General features: G+C 49.8%; 1 protein-coding gene across 3 annotated transcripts; it reads left to right on the top strand.

Annotated features, from left to right (window-relative positions):
- Positions 1 to 261: 261 nt before the first annotated feature.
- Positions 262 to 16,302, top strand: LOC125953995 (Na(+)/H(+) exchange regulatory cofactor NHE-RF1). Of its 3 annotated transcripts, none has more exons than XM_049683918.1 (3): positions 262 to 347; positions 880 to 961; positions 13,264 to 16,302. In XM_049683918.1, exon 3 carries the CDS (start codon positions 13,601 to 13,603, stop codon positions 14,516 to 14,518), a length of 918 nt encoding a protein of 305 aa, XP_049539875.1. In that variant the 5' UTR covers positions 262 to 347; positions 880 to 961; positions 13,264 to 13,600; the 3' UTR covers positions 14,519 to 16,302. The 3 variants fall into 3 exon arrangements, with proteins under 3 accessions (XP_049539875.1, XP_049539876.1, XP_049539877.1); XM_049683919.1 differs by lacking the exon at positions 262 to 347 and adding an exon at positions 349 to 371; XM_049683920.1 differs by lacking the exon at positions 262 to 347 and adding an exon at positions 458 to 479.
- Positions 16,303 to 17,822: the final 1,520 nt, after the last annotated feature.

Raw genomic sequence — 17,822 nt, 5'->3', positions numbered from 1 at the left:
TTTGAATAATACCGCGTAGAATTAGGGTAGAACGTCACATGTAGGTAATTGAAGAAAGCCATCTACCCGCTTTTTGCTACCTCAAATATTCGCCCTGACCTGAGCAAAACGAGAAAATTAAATTAAACACACCTTTACGTACCCGAGAAGAGAGAAAAAGAGAGGGAGAGCGGGTGCCGTGACGCACGCACTCGATGGAGACGGCGTGGACAGCGCGCATTTTGTAGGCTTAAACCGTCTCCTCAAGTCCCACTCTCGATGCGACAAGTAACAAGTGCGGACTCCAGCGGCTTGTGAGCCACTCTATTCTTCCCTCAGTTTTTGGGTGCGATCTGCTATAAGCGGTGGTACGTTAGTTCCAGCTACTAAGTGTAATTTAAGAGCCCCCTTTTCTGTGCGTCAGTGTGGTTGTGTGATCATTTCGGTGGAAGGATATCGGCAGACAAAGGCATCCTCAATTCCCGTTTGTTCTCTTCCCTGTTTGTTCTTCTTAATCCTGCCAAGTACAAGGTATACAGGTGTCACAAGCGAACATCAGCCTATTCGTGGCAAGTGAAAAAAAACGCCAATCTTGCGGTGGGCTATAAGGAAATCAGCATCCACACGGTTACAGTGACGCTTTTGGGGGTTTTACTTACTCAGTGATCGTGAATCGCTCCGAAATCGCCGATGATGCTATGCCAGTCTTATAGGCTGTAGGGTTGGCTCGCTTTTTGGATTGAATACGGGTTGTTGTTTCGGTTCGGTGCCAAGCGAGTGGTGAATGGCGAGCTGCTGGAAGATTTCATTTACAATTCAATTATCTATTAGCATCGGCGGAAGTGATCATTGTGAGCATGTTTGGTTCTAATCGTGAGCATTTGAAATCTCATTTTCCAGTTGCCGTTTGCTGCTTCAAGTGAAACCGATTTTCGTGTGTCTTGTGTTGTGCTAAGCGGTTATCTGCTTTCAAGAAAAAAAGGTAAGCCCTCAACACCTAAACAAAGAGGGATATGTAGGCGTTCTACCTCGAGATGGGTTCGAACCATCATTACTATCTGCAAAAACAATTCAAGTGCCTCTCACTGATGTCATTCGCGTGAGGTAGAGGGGTGGAAAAAGAGCGAAAAATTGTTTAAAAACGACAACTCTAGAGAAGGGACGTGCCTCTGGCTTCATACCGGCCTACCGGTGATGAATCGTCCGGGGTGTAAATGCTACAACACGGAGTACGTGATCGCAAGCTTCGAGCAACCGCGTACGAACATTCCTCACATGCTGCGCTGCCTGTGCACTTCTGAGAAGTCATCTTCTCTACCGTTTGATCACGGTGACATCGTGACGTGGGCAGTGATTTCATCAACATGAAACATGATAAACATTTTATCATGCTAACAGCATCTCCGAACGAAAAACCTCGAAAACAAACACGCACACGACACGCTAATGTGTTTGCTAATTTGTCGTGTGCGCGTGTGTGTGTGTCGATGGTCAGATCGATCGACAATCGCACAGCGAATGGCGCAGCCGAGGGCAAAATGTATGTTGCAAACCTTATCAACCGTTCGTCCTTCCCTTCCTGCTGCTGCTGCTGCTGCTGCTGCTGATCGCTGATGGCGTCCATCTTATCATCGCTATGCGCGGATGTATATTTGGACACGAAACCGGTCGGGTTTCTCGGGCCCCGGAGTACCCGAAACACGAAACGCACGCTGGTTTCTCAAAAGCCCCACTAGATCAGGGGCCTCTGTTTGACATTGTGGCCCAAGGTGACCAGCAGCAGCTCAATTAGCAGTTCAATCGACCGCCGGCATTCGGAAACTGGAACAACAGCTAGGCTCTGGCTGGTGGTGGTTGGGTGTCGAAGAGAATGGAGCATTTTTGAAGGTTTCCCATATAGATGCTTTGGACGACTTCTCGTCTCTCGTTGTCGTCGTCATCGAAAAATCACGTGTCTCGCTCTCCTTCGAGCCAGGCGAGACCTGGAAGCGAAATTTTGTTTTTCGTAAAGCAACCGGTTTCCGGATCGACGGTTCGATCTTGTCTCCTCCCCCCGTGCCCCCCCTCAGATACCGTTTCATCCATATTTATTAGTTCCACAACACGAGCTCCAGAACGGAGCGGTGCCAGCCTTTTGCGCATCGCACAATGTCTGGATGGGATGATGTGTCTAATGATTCATCACCCCACAGTACGCACACGCCACTGGTGCGAGCGAAGGTTGACGATTCCCCTGGTTCGAGACGCGATTTTTCTGGAACAACAAACAATTTTTCCCGAGATGGTTAAGCCACTCCGTGGAGCCTGTTGGAACTGCTGGTGCTGCTGCTAACATGCGTTCGGCCCTCACTCATAAGTAACCACGATTTCGTTGCTTGATTATTCGGTCAACGTGTAACCGATTTGCGCTGGTCCACCACCTGCTGGAAAATGCGCGCAACCTTTTACGCAAAAGCGGTTCCCGAGGAGGCTATCTTTCAAAGATGGTGACGCCGAGACACGCCGGGACGGCGACGAGGCGCGATCACATAATCGTGGTTTCTCAATTGCTGGGAGCACCACGGCACCAGCCATTCGACGGCTACAATGTGCAGTTCAGCCTCCCTCGGGTAGGCTGTTCGCGACGAGCTGACCACCTTCCTTGGTGTAGTGCCCTTCCAGTGTTGCTTTTGGGGCAACCAAACAGGTCCAGCAGGTGAAGCAGTCCACCAGATCGTTCGATCCCTCCAGTAACCTTGCGAATTGACGCGAGAAAATTTCATTTTTAATATTTTCAAAAATCTTTCCCAGAAACCCCGTGGAATGTTGTTCAAAAGACCATCAGCTATACCGAGCCCGATGGGCATGCGTGATTATGCGTGCACGATGCACTAAGTACACCTTTTTGGCCTATGATGATGAACGGTTTCCAGCCGTGTATTTCCCCCTAAAAAAAAACCCTGAACGTAATCGCTATGAAATGCAGCTCAGGGAGCCGGACAGAGCGAGGAGAAGATCACAATTATACTACGCACGGAGAGGGACAGCCTGAAAGGGACGGATCTCTGGCTTTCTACGTGGGGGCATATGGAAACGCCGAGACCGGGACCGGGACCGGGACCGGATGGCGAATCGTGTTTGCGTTTCGTTTGCTGCTGTCTCCCTGTTCCCGGCTGCGCGATCATATTACGTCACCACAGTACCACCGATGCAGTCAACTTGACTCCACCGTCACACCGTCCAATGCAAGATCACCAGTTTTTGCTTATTTTCCCATCTGGTTCTCCCCCCAACAGCGATTAAATTACTATCAGAGGTCCCCTCAGCATGCCAGCGCACCGGATGAATGTTAATATTGCCTTTGGTTGCCTCCAATGGTGATACAGCGAAATGGTATTGCGGGGTTTTTTTTTTTGCTGCTGTTGCCAACATTAGTAACTCATTCGATTTATACTAAATGACTCATGGTACGGTCAGTTTTTCTAATCGAATTTCCGCGTACCGCCGAGCGGTGGCCGAACGCGTTTAGCAGCGCATGCAATGACCGCCAAACGACAATGAGCCATCAGTGCGTGATCTGATCATTTTTGGCTTTTTCTTTCGGTAAAGATTCCTCCTTGGAAGCGACCGTTTAAGGTCGAATCGAATACGCAAATCATAAACCGTACCATAACGCCAATCGCCGTCTTTCTTAACCTTCGTCTAGGAAGTTCCTGGTCCAAATGACTTCCCCTAGTTCTAGACTGGGCCGAAGCGATCTGACAAACAAAATCTGTGGTTTAGACACTACATACAGACCTACTGACTAACGGTTTCGATTTCGTTGCCATGACTACAAACCTGGAACCTTGACCTGAAGAACTGGGCGCAGTGCAGTGGCACATCCAGAGAGACGTGAAATGGAACCGCATCGCAGCGGTAATGTAAATGGCCCAGCTCCAGTGTCACCGAGGTGATTGTCCACACGCATCACATCATAATGTGCTATTGATCGGACTCGGATGCCGTTTGTGGTTGCGAATAACAATCGCTTCAACCGACACTGCACCGAAGTAAGGAGCAGAGGAGTCTTCCACGAGCTAGCTATTGGAGATACCACGCGGGGATTTTATTCGCCAGCGCTCGAGCTGGACGATGGGTTTAAATTGAATACCGAGATCAACAAGCTTCAAATGTTTGCCAATTCGTGATCGATCTATCAATCGATCGACTGTGATTAGGGGTAATTGGGGGGTTTTGGTGCAGGAAAGAAACGATTAAGCGTTGTTTGGCCACAGTTTTTACGCCCATTTGCACTCCGGGCTTGATCATCTTCTTCTTCTTTAAGGCCACGGCGAACGGGACGGACTTTCCGCACTAGTGCAGATGCTGTCACCTTTTAACCTGTCGGACCAACCGCCGGCTGCCGGGATCACGTAATCTAATTAACGAACCGCGGTGTCTCTTGGAGGCTCTACTGGGCTATGAGACAGTTATGATTAGCTGGCCACAGCCGGACAGAGAAATCTCACTCTCGCTCTTCAGTTTAGCCAGATGGCGCCAGTCGGTGATCGCGAGTCCATGTGCGAGTCCAGTGGCGAGTTTCATTTCGATTTGTAATGCAAAACGGTGTGTGCGGCCGGTGTGCCGACGATCCTGGCCACCATCATGCCACATACCCGGTGAGCTAATGACGATAAATGATCGAATTCATTACAGTGCTTCGGTTGCTACGCTACCAGCAGCCAATTGGTGGCATTCGAAAGGCGAAAATCCATTGCCATACGAGGCGAGGCGTTTACTGGACCCCGCGGGGCCAGACTGGCTTTTTTGGCGCGAAAATCTAAAAGTGAGAAAGTGAAAAGTGGATGCAATAAATGTATCGAAAGTGCACCATTTTCCGAACCTTCCTTTCTGCGCAATAATAAGATGCGTTTCGAGGTCTGCCGCTACCGGTCTCGGTAATGGGTTCATAATCAATTGGAGCAGTCGTTGGTGTTGCTGCTTGGTTGGACGAAAATAGGGGGTTTCCGTTTCGCTTGAAACAAGCACCAATCAGAGACGGATAATTGGGGAGAATGCAATGATCTCCCGGAAAGACTGTGATCTCATTCTCTACCAAAATCCTTCGGTAAGTCTGAATCAGTAGGAACGAGTTCTGGTTGAAGGGCTTATGAAATGGGAACAATAAAAATTTAAATGAGTATTGGAGCGTAGAACGTGGCTAGGCTTTTCAACAACAGCCAGACCGACTGATGAAAGACATTCTAATAGAAATCAGAAATAATACCTTAACATTTGTTCAAATCTTAATGATCTGAAGACTCCAGAGACTAGAACGACCAGCGTGGAACTAGCAGAAGAGAGAAAGCAAACGATTTTAGTCGTACCAAGTGTCCTCTACTAACCCGGGATTTATCAGAACTGCACAGATGTCTCAGCATCAAGCCGGAACAGGCACAGGCAACAGAGTTCGGTTCGGTTCAGGTGGCGAGAAGTGGCGTATAGAAGTTCAACAAACCAATGACACAAGAGCTCAACCGGGCGCGATTGCGAACGCGAGTTCGCGCAGGATTCTTTTTGCAATCTTTTGCCAGCCGTAAGGTTTTAGAAGCAGGCACACTCTCCAGTGGAAGGTTCATGTGTGTCTCTCGCTGGTTTACTGCCGGCTGGCTGCGAGAGCGAGCGGCTAAGCCCGAGCACAGGACGGTGTGTATATGATGGTCATAAATATCTGAAGGGTGAGGAGAGCGGAACCCTGACATAAGAACCGGTTTCCGGTTCGACGAAAGCGAAGCAAAGGTAAACCCAAGAGGAGAACCACCACCAGTAGGCAGATGAAGAAGATCCGCAGCGTCATGGAAGTCCAAGCGGCATGGGCGCTTGGCTGTTGGAGAAAGAAAATTCGAAAAGAATTACATCAATCTTGGAGCTCGCGCTTTGAAGTCAACGTTTCGGAACGAATCTCCCAGTGGAGCGCAGAATAACAAACAGGGCAGGGCAGGCTACGGTAGTAGTGGCCACAAGAGCCAATTTGCTCGACACGACCGAAACGATGCTTGGACACCACACGCTTGACGTTCTGCCTTTTTACACTCTCTTTGTCTTGCGTTTGCCTTGCCAGTGGTAGGTGCAACCCTCGGGAGCATGCCACTGTTGTTTGTTCCAAGATGCAGAAGACTCACTACCACCATCAGCAGAAGCAGCAGCAGCAGCATGTCGTCGATATCGGTGTGTTCATGTTGTGAACCCTTTCTAAGTTCGAGACCCTGCTGCTGCTGCTGCTGCTGCTCCGAACCCGGTGAGCATTGGTTTTGCTTTTCTCTTGCGTTCACCTCACTGATTAGCCCCATCATCATCACCATCATCATCATCATCAGGTCCGAGATTCTCATCATGATCAGTCCGTGTCTTCGTGATGGACAGCCGATTGGACGGCTATAAGTGAGGTTCACTTAACCTTCAGGGACCTTCCCCGTTGACGAAACGGTATCGAGACGGTGAGATGGAGAGACAGAGAGATAGCTGTGTAATCGTAAACACTTTGGCGAGAGCCAAAGGTGATGGTATCAGGAAGAGGAGCCATTCGAGAAGAGTCAGCAGGGGGTTGAAGTGAACGAAGAAGGCAAGAGGAGAAGACGATCGTGTAACCTTGGGCGAGATGGTATTTTTGTGGAAGAGCCAATTGGATACCTTACGTTCGGCTGCAAGGCTCGGACTCCGGCATACGTTACGTCGGAGCGTGAAGCAACAATGCAGCTCAGGAATTCATGCTATGACGATAATGTTTGCCCCGGGAGAGGGCGCTCGGTTCTGTTGCGTCGAACGACGGGGTATAAAAGGCTTCACCGGCGCTCCGGCCGGAAACCTGTTTTGGCGCTCAGAATGCTGCAGCTATCAAGCACTAACGGACGGTGTGAGCTTTGGACTCGATCTAGATACAAACACATTAGACAACATCGGGTGAGCTTATTTGGAAAAGAAGAATGTTGATCGCTCTGTTACTTATCGCTTGGCAAGATAGCTTCAATAAGAGGACCAGCAGCGCTAGCAGCAGGGTTTAATCCGCAGAGACTTTCACTCTCCTACCCAACTGCTCAGCATCCTCTCGATTCCGGGCGCAAATGCCATCATTTCTCCTAATTGTATCAATCGTGCGATTGGTTGGCAAAGGTGAAATTGCTGCTCCCGGAGCTGTTCCGGTTATAACGTACAGAAAGGTTCCACTTTCCACTGCCCCGTGTCGATAAGGGTTTGTGACTCATGTCCACGCTAGATACGGTGATGCAGGTTAGTTGCAGTTTGCCGACTTGCAGTTCATTTTATTGAACCACACTGCTAATCGGCCAGGGCCGGAAAACGTGACTCACTCTGGACGATGCCGGTTGACTTAAACAGAGATTTGTGCTATTTGGAGAAGTGAAGTCGCTTTTCCGTCTCGTTGAGACCGTTGGTGATCCTAAAATAATCTCCAAAGTGCAAGCGATGCACCGTCACATGATATCGAGGGTATTGGCGAGGCTAATAATAAACGCTCTGCTGGTGCTACTCCTGATGAGTCATCTGAGGGATCTTTGCAGTTCTACAGGCTACCCATGCTAAGCGGGAAAATAACAGAGTCTGCATCTACCGGACGGTAACAAAAAATCATTTAGCAACCGTTGTGGTAATGGCTCGGATCGCGCAGACCTTGGTACTAGTGTGCCGTTGCCATGCGTATGACTTTGCATTTTGATCACACAAAACCCATTGGGGACACGAGCTGACCGATAGCTATCGGACCGAGATAGGCCAACATTCAAATTCACCTAGATGTACGCAAGCAAAAACTCAAAGTCATCTGCGGCCATGACAGTGTACAGTCGCGATGCGATCGTTGGAGGAAAGCGCAGTTCAACAAGCTAATAAAGACAAAAAGCATGAAAGGAAGTTCGTGCTGCGTTGATAGCGGGAGCTAAAGTTGTCGCAAACAAATAATAATTTATAGCCGGCCCCCCCTGCTCATATACTGTGTGTGAAGTGTACGTCTCCAACTCTCGGCTGTGAGTGTGATCGGCGTGCGACAGGACAGGGTCCCCCATCGAATGGCACATGTTCACAGTCCGGTCGCGCTGTGTAAAAGTTGTGGCGTAAAATTTTATCGTTTTCGTGTTTCCCATCGCGAACCATCATCGCGCTCGGTAGCTACGAATGCTCCCTGTCCATGGTGCGAGTGAGGTCTGTTTGCGCCCGGCGTTTTCGCGCTTCCTCGACTTTTTCCCTTCTCTGATGGCGTTCCGCGTCCGCACAAACAGATGTCGGATCGTCGCGAACGGCAAACCGTATTCGGAGAGTTGATTTACATCCTGCTGTTACCACTGTGGCCATTCCGCTGTCGATGTGTCAATCGTGCAGCGGCTCAAACGGTCGAACGGTTTGTGGAAGCTGTACCAGCTGACGTCACACAGGTCTTGCAGGTCTCGGTTAGCTAGCGGATGGGATGTGAAAATGTACTAGAATGAATTCTTGACAACTCGCATTCTCACGATAAGTCACAGCGAGCGCGAGAGACCGACAGACCCGGTACATCGAGATGTGGCACAATGATAGAAGCCGATATCGATCAACACCGTCCGCTGCTACCACCAGACGGTGTGGAAGATCAAAAGGGCGGCAATAATGGATCTGTTCAGGAAGGTGGTTCATTCCCACCGGCCACTGCAACGTGTAGCGAGCATGACATTCGCCAAGATCAATATTAATGACATTTTGACATTCCTGTGAAGGTATTCCAATGCGTTTCATTCACGCCACCAGCGGATGATATAAGCCTACCTCGTGTTGTTACTCTCGCGTCATCGATTGTTTCCAGGCGCTTCCTCATCAGGCGCTCGTCATCTTGACCTTCGCTGAGTGATTGCCAAGCCGAGAAGAAGAGTTTGCTCATCTTCTCCGGTTCCGCTTGATGATCTCATCGTTTATGAGATCTTCACGCGATCAGTTCACCATCCGGTTCCATCTGGGCAAGTAGTTCTAGAAGAGAATGAAGCTGGAATGATTATTAGCGAAGCACGTGCTCATACTTCCTTCGCCGCTTCAAGTGTCTATCGAAGGTACTAGACGACGACAATGTGCCCAGATTGGTGGGATTTTGATTTTTTTTTTTTAATTTAAAACATAACCGTGTGTTGAGTAATCTCCTCCGGTTCGCGGTGGCACTAATTAATTAGTGGCGAAGCCACTTAAATAACGCTGCGCTGTTTGCGCCGCAATAATAGTAGCATCCCACGATCATCTGCAGTTAATCAGCTGAAAAAAAGCGTGGGGGCTCCCGCGTGCAAACATGCCCCGATCCGAACCGAAAGTCAACCAAACGGAAAAAGGAAATCGAGCCCGCTTAGTGTCTACTACTGCCACCGGTGGTATACAAACGAATCCGCGGCATTCCCGTGGCATCTTACGTTAGCTAACCACAAAGACCAGACGAAAGAGAGCCCCCCCCTTCCCAAACTCTAAGTCACTGTGTGACAAAATAACATTGAACGACCAAACAAGCGAGTGAGCGAGCTGGCTGCTGCGCTTCGCAAACAAGACATTCCGGCGGGTACTTCCCTCGCCCGAATCCGAATACACAGACCGCACACGCCGGGGACAAATTAAACTGTGCCCGACCATGTACTAGTTGCAACTTTATGGTGCGCTCCATCGAGATCGAGCCGCGTTTTCCGGTTGACTCCGTAGGCGGGGGAACGGGCCAGTGGAAAGCGCATTTGGCGTTAATCGTTTCTTTATTTTTTCCCCTGGCGCCGCCTCGCCACGAAACACCAACCAAGCAGTGCACTGTGACAGCAGCGGTTAGGCAACGGAGCTCGATAGCGATCGATTTCGCTTTTGGAGATGACGAAATGTTTGCGAATTTTCTGACGAATTTCCACTCAACTCAACTCTCTCTCACTCAATCTCCATAGCTATCTGTATAGCACGTTGACACAGTGCACCGTCACGGGGCTCACATATCGGGCCCGGTTGGCCACGTGAGTTGGCCACAACCAGCACCAGTGTGACGTCTATTGTGCGCCAAGGCCTATTATGTTGCTAAATTAGGAACTGAGGGGTGACGGACGTGGCGCACGTGCAGCAGCCAACAAACGGCGCAGCTATTTCGGTATCTGAGCCTCCAGGTCATGAGATAACATTTGAGCCATTACCTACTACAACAAACCGACCGGCAGGGAAAAGGGCCGGTTTTGGTTGGGCTATCACTGGTTTCAAGATGAGCACGGGCGCCTTTCGTGAATTCCTTCCCGTCGCTGTAATTAGCATTAAACCCTTCCACCGGTTCGTTCGCGAGTGAGAGTTAGAGGGACTTAATAGGGTCCTATAATACATAAACCTAGCTGCTGCTGAATAATGGTAACCGCGTTCGCCTACAGTTTGATATTGAGCTGGTTATGTCGCTGCATGAAAAATGAATTTTACTTTCCAAACACAACGATGAGAGGTCATGCGCAGTGAGCTTAACGTTGCGTTTAAACGTTCCAAGATAGATTTCAGCGCAAAATGAATGAACCTGCAGCGGTGCAGGGCACGGCACTAGAACCCATTCTGGACGAGAATGAAAGTTGCTGTACTTCTTTGATCGCAGTGATCGCGCCCTTCTGTGCTGCTGTGTGCGCCATTGTGCACACGGTTTCGCACATTAAAAGCCCACCCTCGCCCTCGAGCAGCACAATAGAAGTGGCCGATTGTTTACAGTTCGTTGCTTCCGTGCGTACACTCCTCCCTTCCCTGGCCGAAGAGCTTTGAGGCTGAGAAAGCTGCACCGCTGCCAGGGTGGTGCATCTCTGCGAATCTTCCCAAAAGCCGCTCAGCCGCGTTGCATGTGGAAGCCGATTGTTGGTTGGTTGGCGTTTTGCTGCTATCTAGCTATGCATATGGCCGCATAGGAACAACACACCTTCCTTCCTTCCACTGCTTTGGGTGCGCATTTGGGATGAGCTCATTTGGGATCATCATCATCGCTATAGGTCGGCCTGGGGTTGAGGGCGCAACACATCCACGCATACACTACAAAGCACGCGGAGCAATTAGGGATGGCGAATAAATAATTGAACACTGGGTTGGCGTACCATCGATCACACACACCACAGAGGGGGAATGATGAATAAACATAAATCTTGGTGGCATGCTGGCTCGCCCTCTTGGCGGCTTAGTAGCCTTGAAGCCCGGCGTTTTGCAGGTCAAAACCACATCAGGCCAGGTGTGTGTTTGCCCCCGTTGGCCTAACCCTCAGCACTAACTGACAGCCCAAGGCGTGCGCAGCGCTGGTGCTTCTTCCAGGAGGTATTGCAATTGGGTAAATATGATGATACATCCACGTACAGCAGAGCAGCGGCCTCAAACGCACGCACCACGCACCTCTAGGGTTGCATTATTCAAAAGGGACGCGCCCTGTAGGCTGCAGAGCTTAGTGATATATGTTGTGCATTGCTGAGCAGCAGCTATTTGTGGCTGAACGTGGCAAGGGTTGAAAATATTTTAATTATGCTTTTTTAAGGGGTATTTTAATGAGTTACTTTCGATTAGATATAATTTGGAAATAATTCAAATCAACCTCAACCAAGCGTAGTTGCGCTTTTGTGCCCTAAAAAACAAACGAAGAAACGTCTGCATGACTAATGGAAGAGCTGCTGGTTTGTCGCACGTTGCAGCGCTGCTCGGTAGGCCAACAGTGAGATTGGTCATTAATCCTGCAACCCCTTGCTCTTTTTGCCTTCTCGCGTTCGCGTTCGATATCCTCTCAATCGTCGATCGTCGATTGGTGACCTATACACTACATCCGTCGTGCCAGCTGCTCCATAATCTCCCTCTAATCAGCGTTTCCTGTTTGCGGACTGTGTTGCAAATTTTCATATTCACCTGCCTGTCTGCAGCCCCTGCACTCTATCGACTATCGCTGCGGAAGTGGAGCCGGGGTGCAAGACAACTACCACAGCCTGCAACCCGCGTGCAACGACCCCGAAGGTGCATGCGTAAGGCCACCACGCACCTCTAGGCGACCTCCTTTCGGTTCTTTGGATGGTTTGCGAAGTTGGCATCCAATACAAGCCAGCTTTAGCTACACCTGCAACGAGATCAGATCATGGTGCACATGATCTACCCCTACACAGCACCGCACCAATTGCAGCTGGTCGCAAGATTGTGCCACGATCGGATGCCACAGATGGATACCTGGGGCAGATCGAAATCGTACCAGTTTTTACGGGTTTTATTTCAAAAACCAGACGCAACCAGACCAGTGTTGGCGACCTTCATCTCTAACAACACCGCAATCACCTGAACGGTGCAGGGTGTGACTGTCTTGAATTCAATCATGCTGCACCAAGAGCAGCGCTTGCAGCACTAGCTGCAGTACACTCGTCACCGTTTATTGATCTAAAAAAAGGAGTAAAAAATAGAGAAAATTGAAAACCAATGTTTCGCTGGAACGCACGCCGCCGTGTCACGCCGTGAAGCATTAAATTGTTGGCGCACCGCTCAGGGTTACTTTAAACCACTCTCTTCATCGCCGTTCTCGGTCCGTTACGGCCCGAAACAGATTGTTGTCTCCAACGCATTTGTAGGATCGTCACCCTGGGGCCCTGGGCGCAATCATCATCTATCATCTCCGTTCGAATTCGCTTGAAGAGAGCAGCACGAGAAGGAACTCGTCCGGGGCAGTAATTTCATGCCGAAATGCCAATGAAATGAATTACACGCGCCTCCCGGTGCCTCACCAAGAGAGCGACAGTTTCCCATCAAATTAATTGGTTAAAATCCGTACATAACCGCTCCACTGGCCGGTGCTTCTGGTCAGCTCAACCTCAGCCTCAGGTGGTCTGCAGGTGGAGGAGGTATGGCACAACTGCCTGTACCAACAGCGCAATCGCAAGTTACAAAACATCGACGCCCCGACAACCGCGTAAGGAGTGACAGATGCCGAAACAGATAAAGAGGAAATCTTAATACCGTACCGTCTCACTGCATTGACTGGTGAAGGTTGAATTGGGTTGGGTTCGAGCTCTCGCGGTTCTTAACGGTCATGGTTGACTGCGAACGAGCTCGTTGAAGAGAAACAACTATCTCCCTTGGAATGTCTTAGTATCGGAGAATTTAACCCTGAAACCCTGTAGAATAGACTGGGCAAAGTGTCTGGCTGAGAATTCTTTTGCAGTACTCTAGAGTTTTGTACTAAATAACTTACTAAATTTTCCTATCATCACGAATATCCCGATGTTTGCTACCTACTCCTTGACCTACCGAGTCAATCGTACTAATGTTTCTTTGTTGTTTTCTTCCTCTTTTCAGAATTCCCACCCCAACTTTAACAGATAACGCCATCGTCACCGACACCGGAACGATAACCACACAGCCATCGGCCAAGGTTTTATGTGTGTGCGTACGTGCGGGTGTCCACTTCCACGCACCATCGTCCACCGTGGATCTCCAGTCGCGTTCGATCCGTGCCCTGTAACGGCTGTGTTCTGCTTGCCAATCGCGCTACTATCCTGTGTTTGCTCTGATAAGTGATTGCTAATCAATACTCGAGTGCTGAAGTGCACCGTTCGTGTCTGTGTGTGTGTGTTTAAGTGAGGGTGAGAACAACGATAATAACGACGAATCGTATTGCTAAACCACAAACAGAATGTCCTCTAAGACGAATGGTACGGCGGCAGCGACCGTGGCGAACGGTACTCCCAAGTATGAGGCCCGGCTCTGTCACGTGGTGAAACGGGCCGACTTTGATGGCTACGGGTTCAATCTGCACGCCGAAAAGGGACGGCCGGGCCAGTACATTGGCAAGGTGGACGATGGTTCACCGGCGGAGGGTGCGGGCCTGCGCCAGGGTGATCGTATCATCGAGGTGAACGGCCACAACATCACGACCGAAACGCACAAGAAGGTGGTCGAGCTGATCAAGGCTGTACCGAACGAGACGCGACTGCTGGTGATCGATCCACGGGCCGATGCCAACGATCTGAAGATGGCGCTGGCGAAGGCATCGGCGGCGACCACTACGGCCACAACCGCCGTTTCCAACAACAACAACAATAATAACAACACGAACGGAACAAGCAACGGGCCTCAGGAGAATGGTGGTAAACTGCACAGCAAGGACACGAACGGCCAGAAGAAGGACTCGATCAAGGTGGAGGCTGCGCTCCATGAGGAGAAGTCCCCGAAAACCAATGGCACCACCAACAATAACGTCACTAACAACAACAACATCAACAGTCACCATCACCAAAACGGCAACGGAACCACCACCGTGGACAGCACGACCAAGACGACGACGACGATGGACAAAATCATCGACGATACGAAGAAATCGCTTACGGTGACGGATGGGGCCGCCACGGGAAAGATGGCCCTGAATGGAACGGCTACTGAGCCCGCCGCAGCAACAGTAACGCCAGTACCCGCCGCCAGCGAGGGCAAGAAGCTGAACCTGCCGATGACGGCGGCCGAGATGCGGGCACAGCTGGCCGCCCGCAAGAAGTACGATCCCAAGAACGATGTGTGCGATTTGCGTAAAAAGTACGAAATCATCCAGAAGATGTAAGAACCGCGAATGGCGCGATCGTAAACCACGTTTTCCGGCAACTAATCCAGCAAATCTGAGACAGAGAGTGAAAGTGAGATAACGAACCGGAAGTTTAGCAGCCCTGGCATGGAAGGAAGCGGAAGGGCAGTGGGAGGAGAGTTGACAAACAAGATGATTGCTTTCCGTTTGCCCCGGTGGGGCCTCTCTTTGCAAATCCCCAGTCTGTTTGTCACAACAAAACACAGCCACAACGTGTAATACGTTGTTTGTCCTGCTACCGCAGTCGACGCGGTTACGCGGTAGCATCAAGGAACGCAGTACCACAGCGGCATTCCTGTTCCCTATTCCCGGTTTCTAAGCCCTCAGTTACACACCCTCACTTAGCAGCTGTTGGTTGACGGCATTTAGACACCGGAGGTGTAACAATCAACACAACGCCCTTCATTACTCTGCCCGAAGTGCCGAGGACCAATAAACTGAAAATCCCCTCCGCCATCTCGGTTATTGAGTGACCCGTTGCCGTGCCGTGAGTCAAGATCAGCAGGGCTTATCAGCAGCATCTGCCGAAGGAATGCGAGAAAAGGTACCGCTAATCGAACACCACGATGTGATTTACCATTATAGCTGCACGATTAGCAGGTTCCCTCTATTGCTGTGCCAAGTTCCGCGCCTCAACACGCACATGCGATGCGACCTTAGAACCTGGTGTTTAATCATGTACCGTTTTTGATCGAGTTTCCTTCGTCTTTGACAAGTTCGGCGTACGGACGCGCCACGTTCGCTTGCTGCCGCGCTGCGTCATCAAACACTCATTCTTATCACGACGGACCGCTCCGACACCACCGGTTGATAAGACCGATGCCGGTGAACGGCAATGGCCGCCTGGCTATCTCTCTGTCCCGTTTTATCGAAACCACGGATCGGAATGCGCGAGCTCTGGTTTTTCAATCGATAACCAAATTGAAAAACATGCTTAATTGTCCAACTCCACTCCCACCGGGGGCTTTTGATTGATTTTGCTGCCCAGAAAAAGCTACTAGAAGTGCGATTTTGGTTGATGGAAAACGTGGTCAACGGAGACAGGCGACACTGGATAGTAGTTGTAGCCACTTGAAAACCTTGAAAGCTTCCTCTTGAATACATATTTCTTAAATATAAGGGTATTTCATAAAGCAAAAAGTAAAAGAGAAAGAGAGAGAGAGAGAGAGAGAGAGAGAGAGAGAGAGAGAGAAAGAGCCGAGAGAGTTTGTGTACAGAGCGTAAATTTGAAGGTAAAATATGAAAACGAAACATATAAAGAAGGGAAAGGTAATCGGAAGTGGTAATGCTGAATCCTGGCAGTTAATATCAAGAGTGATGGAATGGAACAATATAGTAAGAAGATACAAAACATATCGAAAACCGAAACAAAAAATGGTCGAAGCGACATGTGTGCCAAGAATTCGTTAATTTCACAGCCTTTTCAAACTATCCCGAAGAATAATGTTCTGAACAGTGAGCAAGCAACTAGCAGCGCGTGAAGAGTAAAAGCCAGTTCCCCTTCCTAATTTCTTTCAAATTCTTTCTGTTTAAATTAATCAAAAATTCATTTCTTTTGGCGAGGAATCATTATTTTACGTGGATTGTAGGATTTACTGATACGATTATTGCGATGACTAGTGATAGTAATAGTGCATAAAATGGGCCAGAACGAGAACCCACAGGGAGAGACACACGGTTGGTGATGACGAAGAAAGCTTGGGCGGATTTATGCACCCGAAAGCAAAGCTGTAATAAGTAGAATAAACATATTTATACTGTAAGCATATCAACGTTCTTTGTCTTCTTCCGGTTGTGCGACAAACAACGATCCGAAACCAATAGCACAAACACTGTCTGGCGTCAGTATTGACTGCGAAAGAGGTAGGTCGTCGTGTTTGTTCCGCTGATCGAAGGACATGCACTTGGCCGGAAAGGTCGAGGATCTTCTCTGCTGTGTATCCGCAAACGATGCAGTCATTTCTATTCGGACGCACGTCTACCGGAAGACTTCCCATGAGGAGAATGTTCCGTTACTTCAAACGAGCGCGAAGATCTACCAGCGCACGAACACAGATTGCGGATAGATCCTGAAGAAAGGAAGGTCTGTCACGGCGTTGAAACGTGCCCTGAAAGGATAAGCCGCCAAATGGGGCCATTGTCTCCACTGGAACTAACCAAAGGTCACCACCGTACATCGTGTCGCATCTTCATGAGGATGCTTCGTAGCAATCACGTCGTGGATTAGTGCGTGCGGAGAGTGGTTCCTTTTGACACCAGTGGCACGCAGTGGCACGTGTTAACGAACCTGTCGGACGTCCGGATGATGATTTATCAAAACTGGATCATTAACCGTCATCGGTGGCACGACCGTTGACAGATTATAGGAAGTACATTGTGCCATTGTTTGCTGTGGTTACGCTTCCATTTTATAGCACAACGCGCATCCTCAGCTGTACACTAAACAATGGCTACTATGATTGCTCATAACCTCCTGGGTGGTCAGCCAGCCAGCATGACACACATGGACCGGAGGTAGAGATTTAAAAATCATTTAGAATCGTTTTATTTGTCCGCACTCTTTTTGTCCTCTCGTTCTCGTTCTCCTACCGACGGTCACGTGTGATTGGTCATCGAGTGCAGCCGCGTGTTTGCGCCTGCACGATGTCACGGTGACCTTGGCAAATGGCCGGTTTGGCCGGCCGGGGAGAGGGGAACAGAATCCAGCGCCTGGCACCGGATGCGATTGTTCACTGCTTGCCCTGTGTGTGTGTGTGCCCGGTCGGGAAACAGCGGAAAACAATTCCCGTTACGGAACAATGGGTATGGGACCGGTCATTCGTGCCCGTCCGTCGTTTGTTGTCACCATTCGCCGCCATTTCCTGCGCGTCTCCCACGCCAACATCACCACGGTCTGTATCGGTTTCCTGTGACGACGATTCCATTCCAGAGACAATTCTAGCGGCGCGTTCTAAAGCTGCCGAGCTCGAGCTTCCATTTAGTTTTAGCTAGATCAGTGTTCAGGCTGATGCACGATCGCTACTTCCGACGCGCGCGCGATCCCAACCTAACCCAGGTTCAACCGGTGAGGCAGAACACCTGACCATTCCGTGACGTGACATCGTCACCAGCCATTGTCTGGCGATCACATGCGTTACGCTCCACCGGCGAGGCACGTGGTCCACCCAGTGCACCCACTGCATTGGGGGTATATAACTCACCGGTAAAAAGATGTAACCGACCGATAGGCGCATGATCAAGAACATCCGAGGAGCGAGAGAAAGACACACGCAAAATCTCGCAA

This window comes from Anopheles darlingi, chromosome 3 (genome assembly GCF_943734745.1).
Source record: "Anopheles darlingi chromosome 3, idAnoDarlMG_H_01, whole genome shotgun sequence".
In the NCBI taxonomy this organism is placed as follows: domain Eukaryota; kingdom Metazoa; phylum Arthropoda; class Insecta; order Diptera; family Culicidae; genus Anopheles; species Anopheles darlingi.
The sequence above is the reverse complement of the archived record's forward strand: the minus strand, read 5'-3'. Positions and strand labels throughout refer to the sequence as shown.

Bases quoted from the DNA above. Each gene is read 5' to 3' on its own strand.
- LOC125953995 (XM_049683918.1), top strand. From the start codon at position 13,601: ATGTCCTCTAAGACGAATGGTACGGCGGCAGCGACCGTGGCGAACGGT.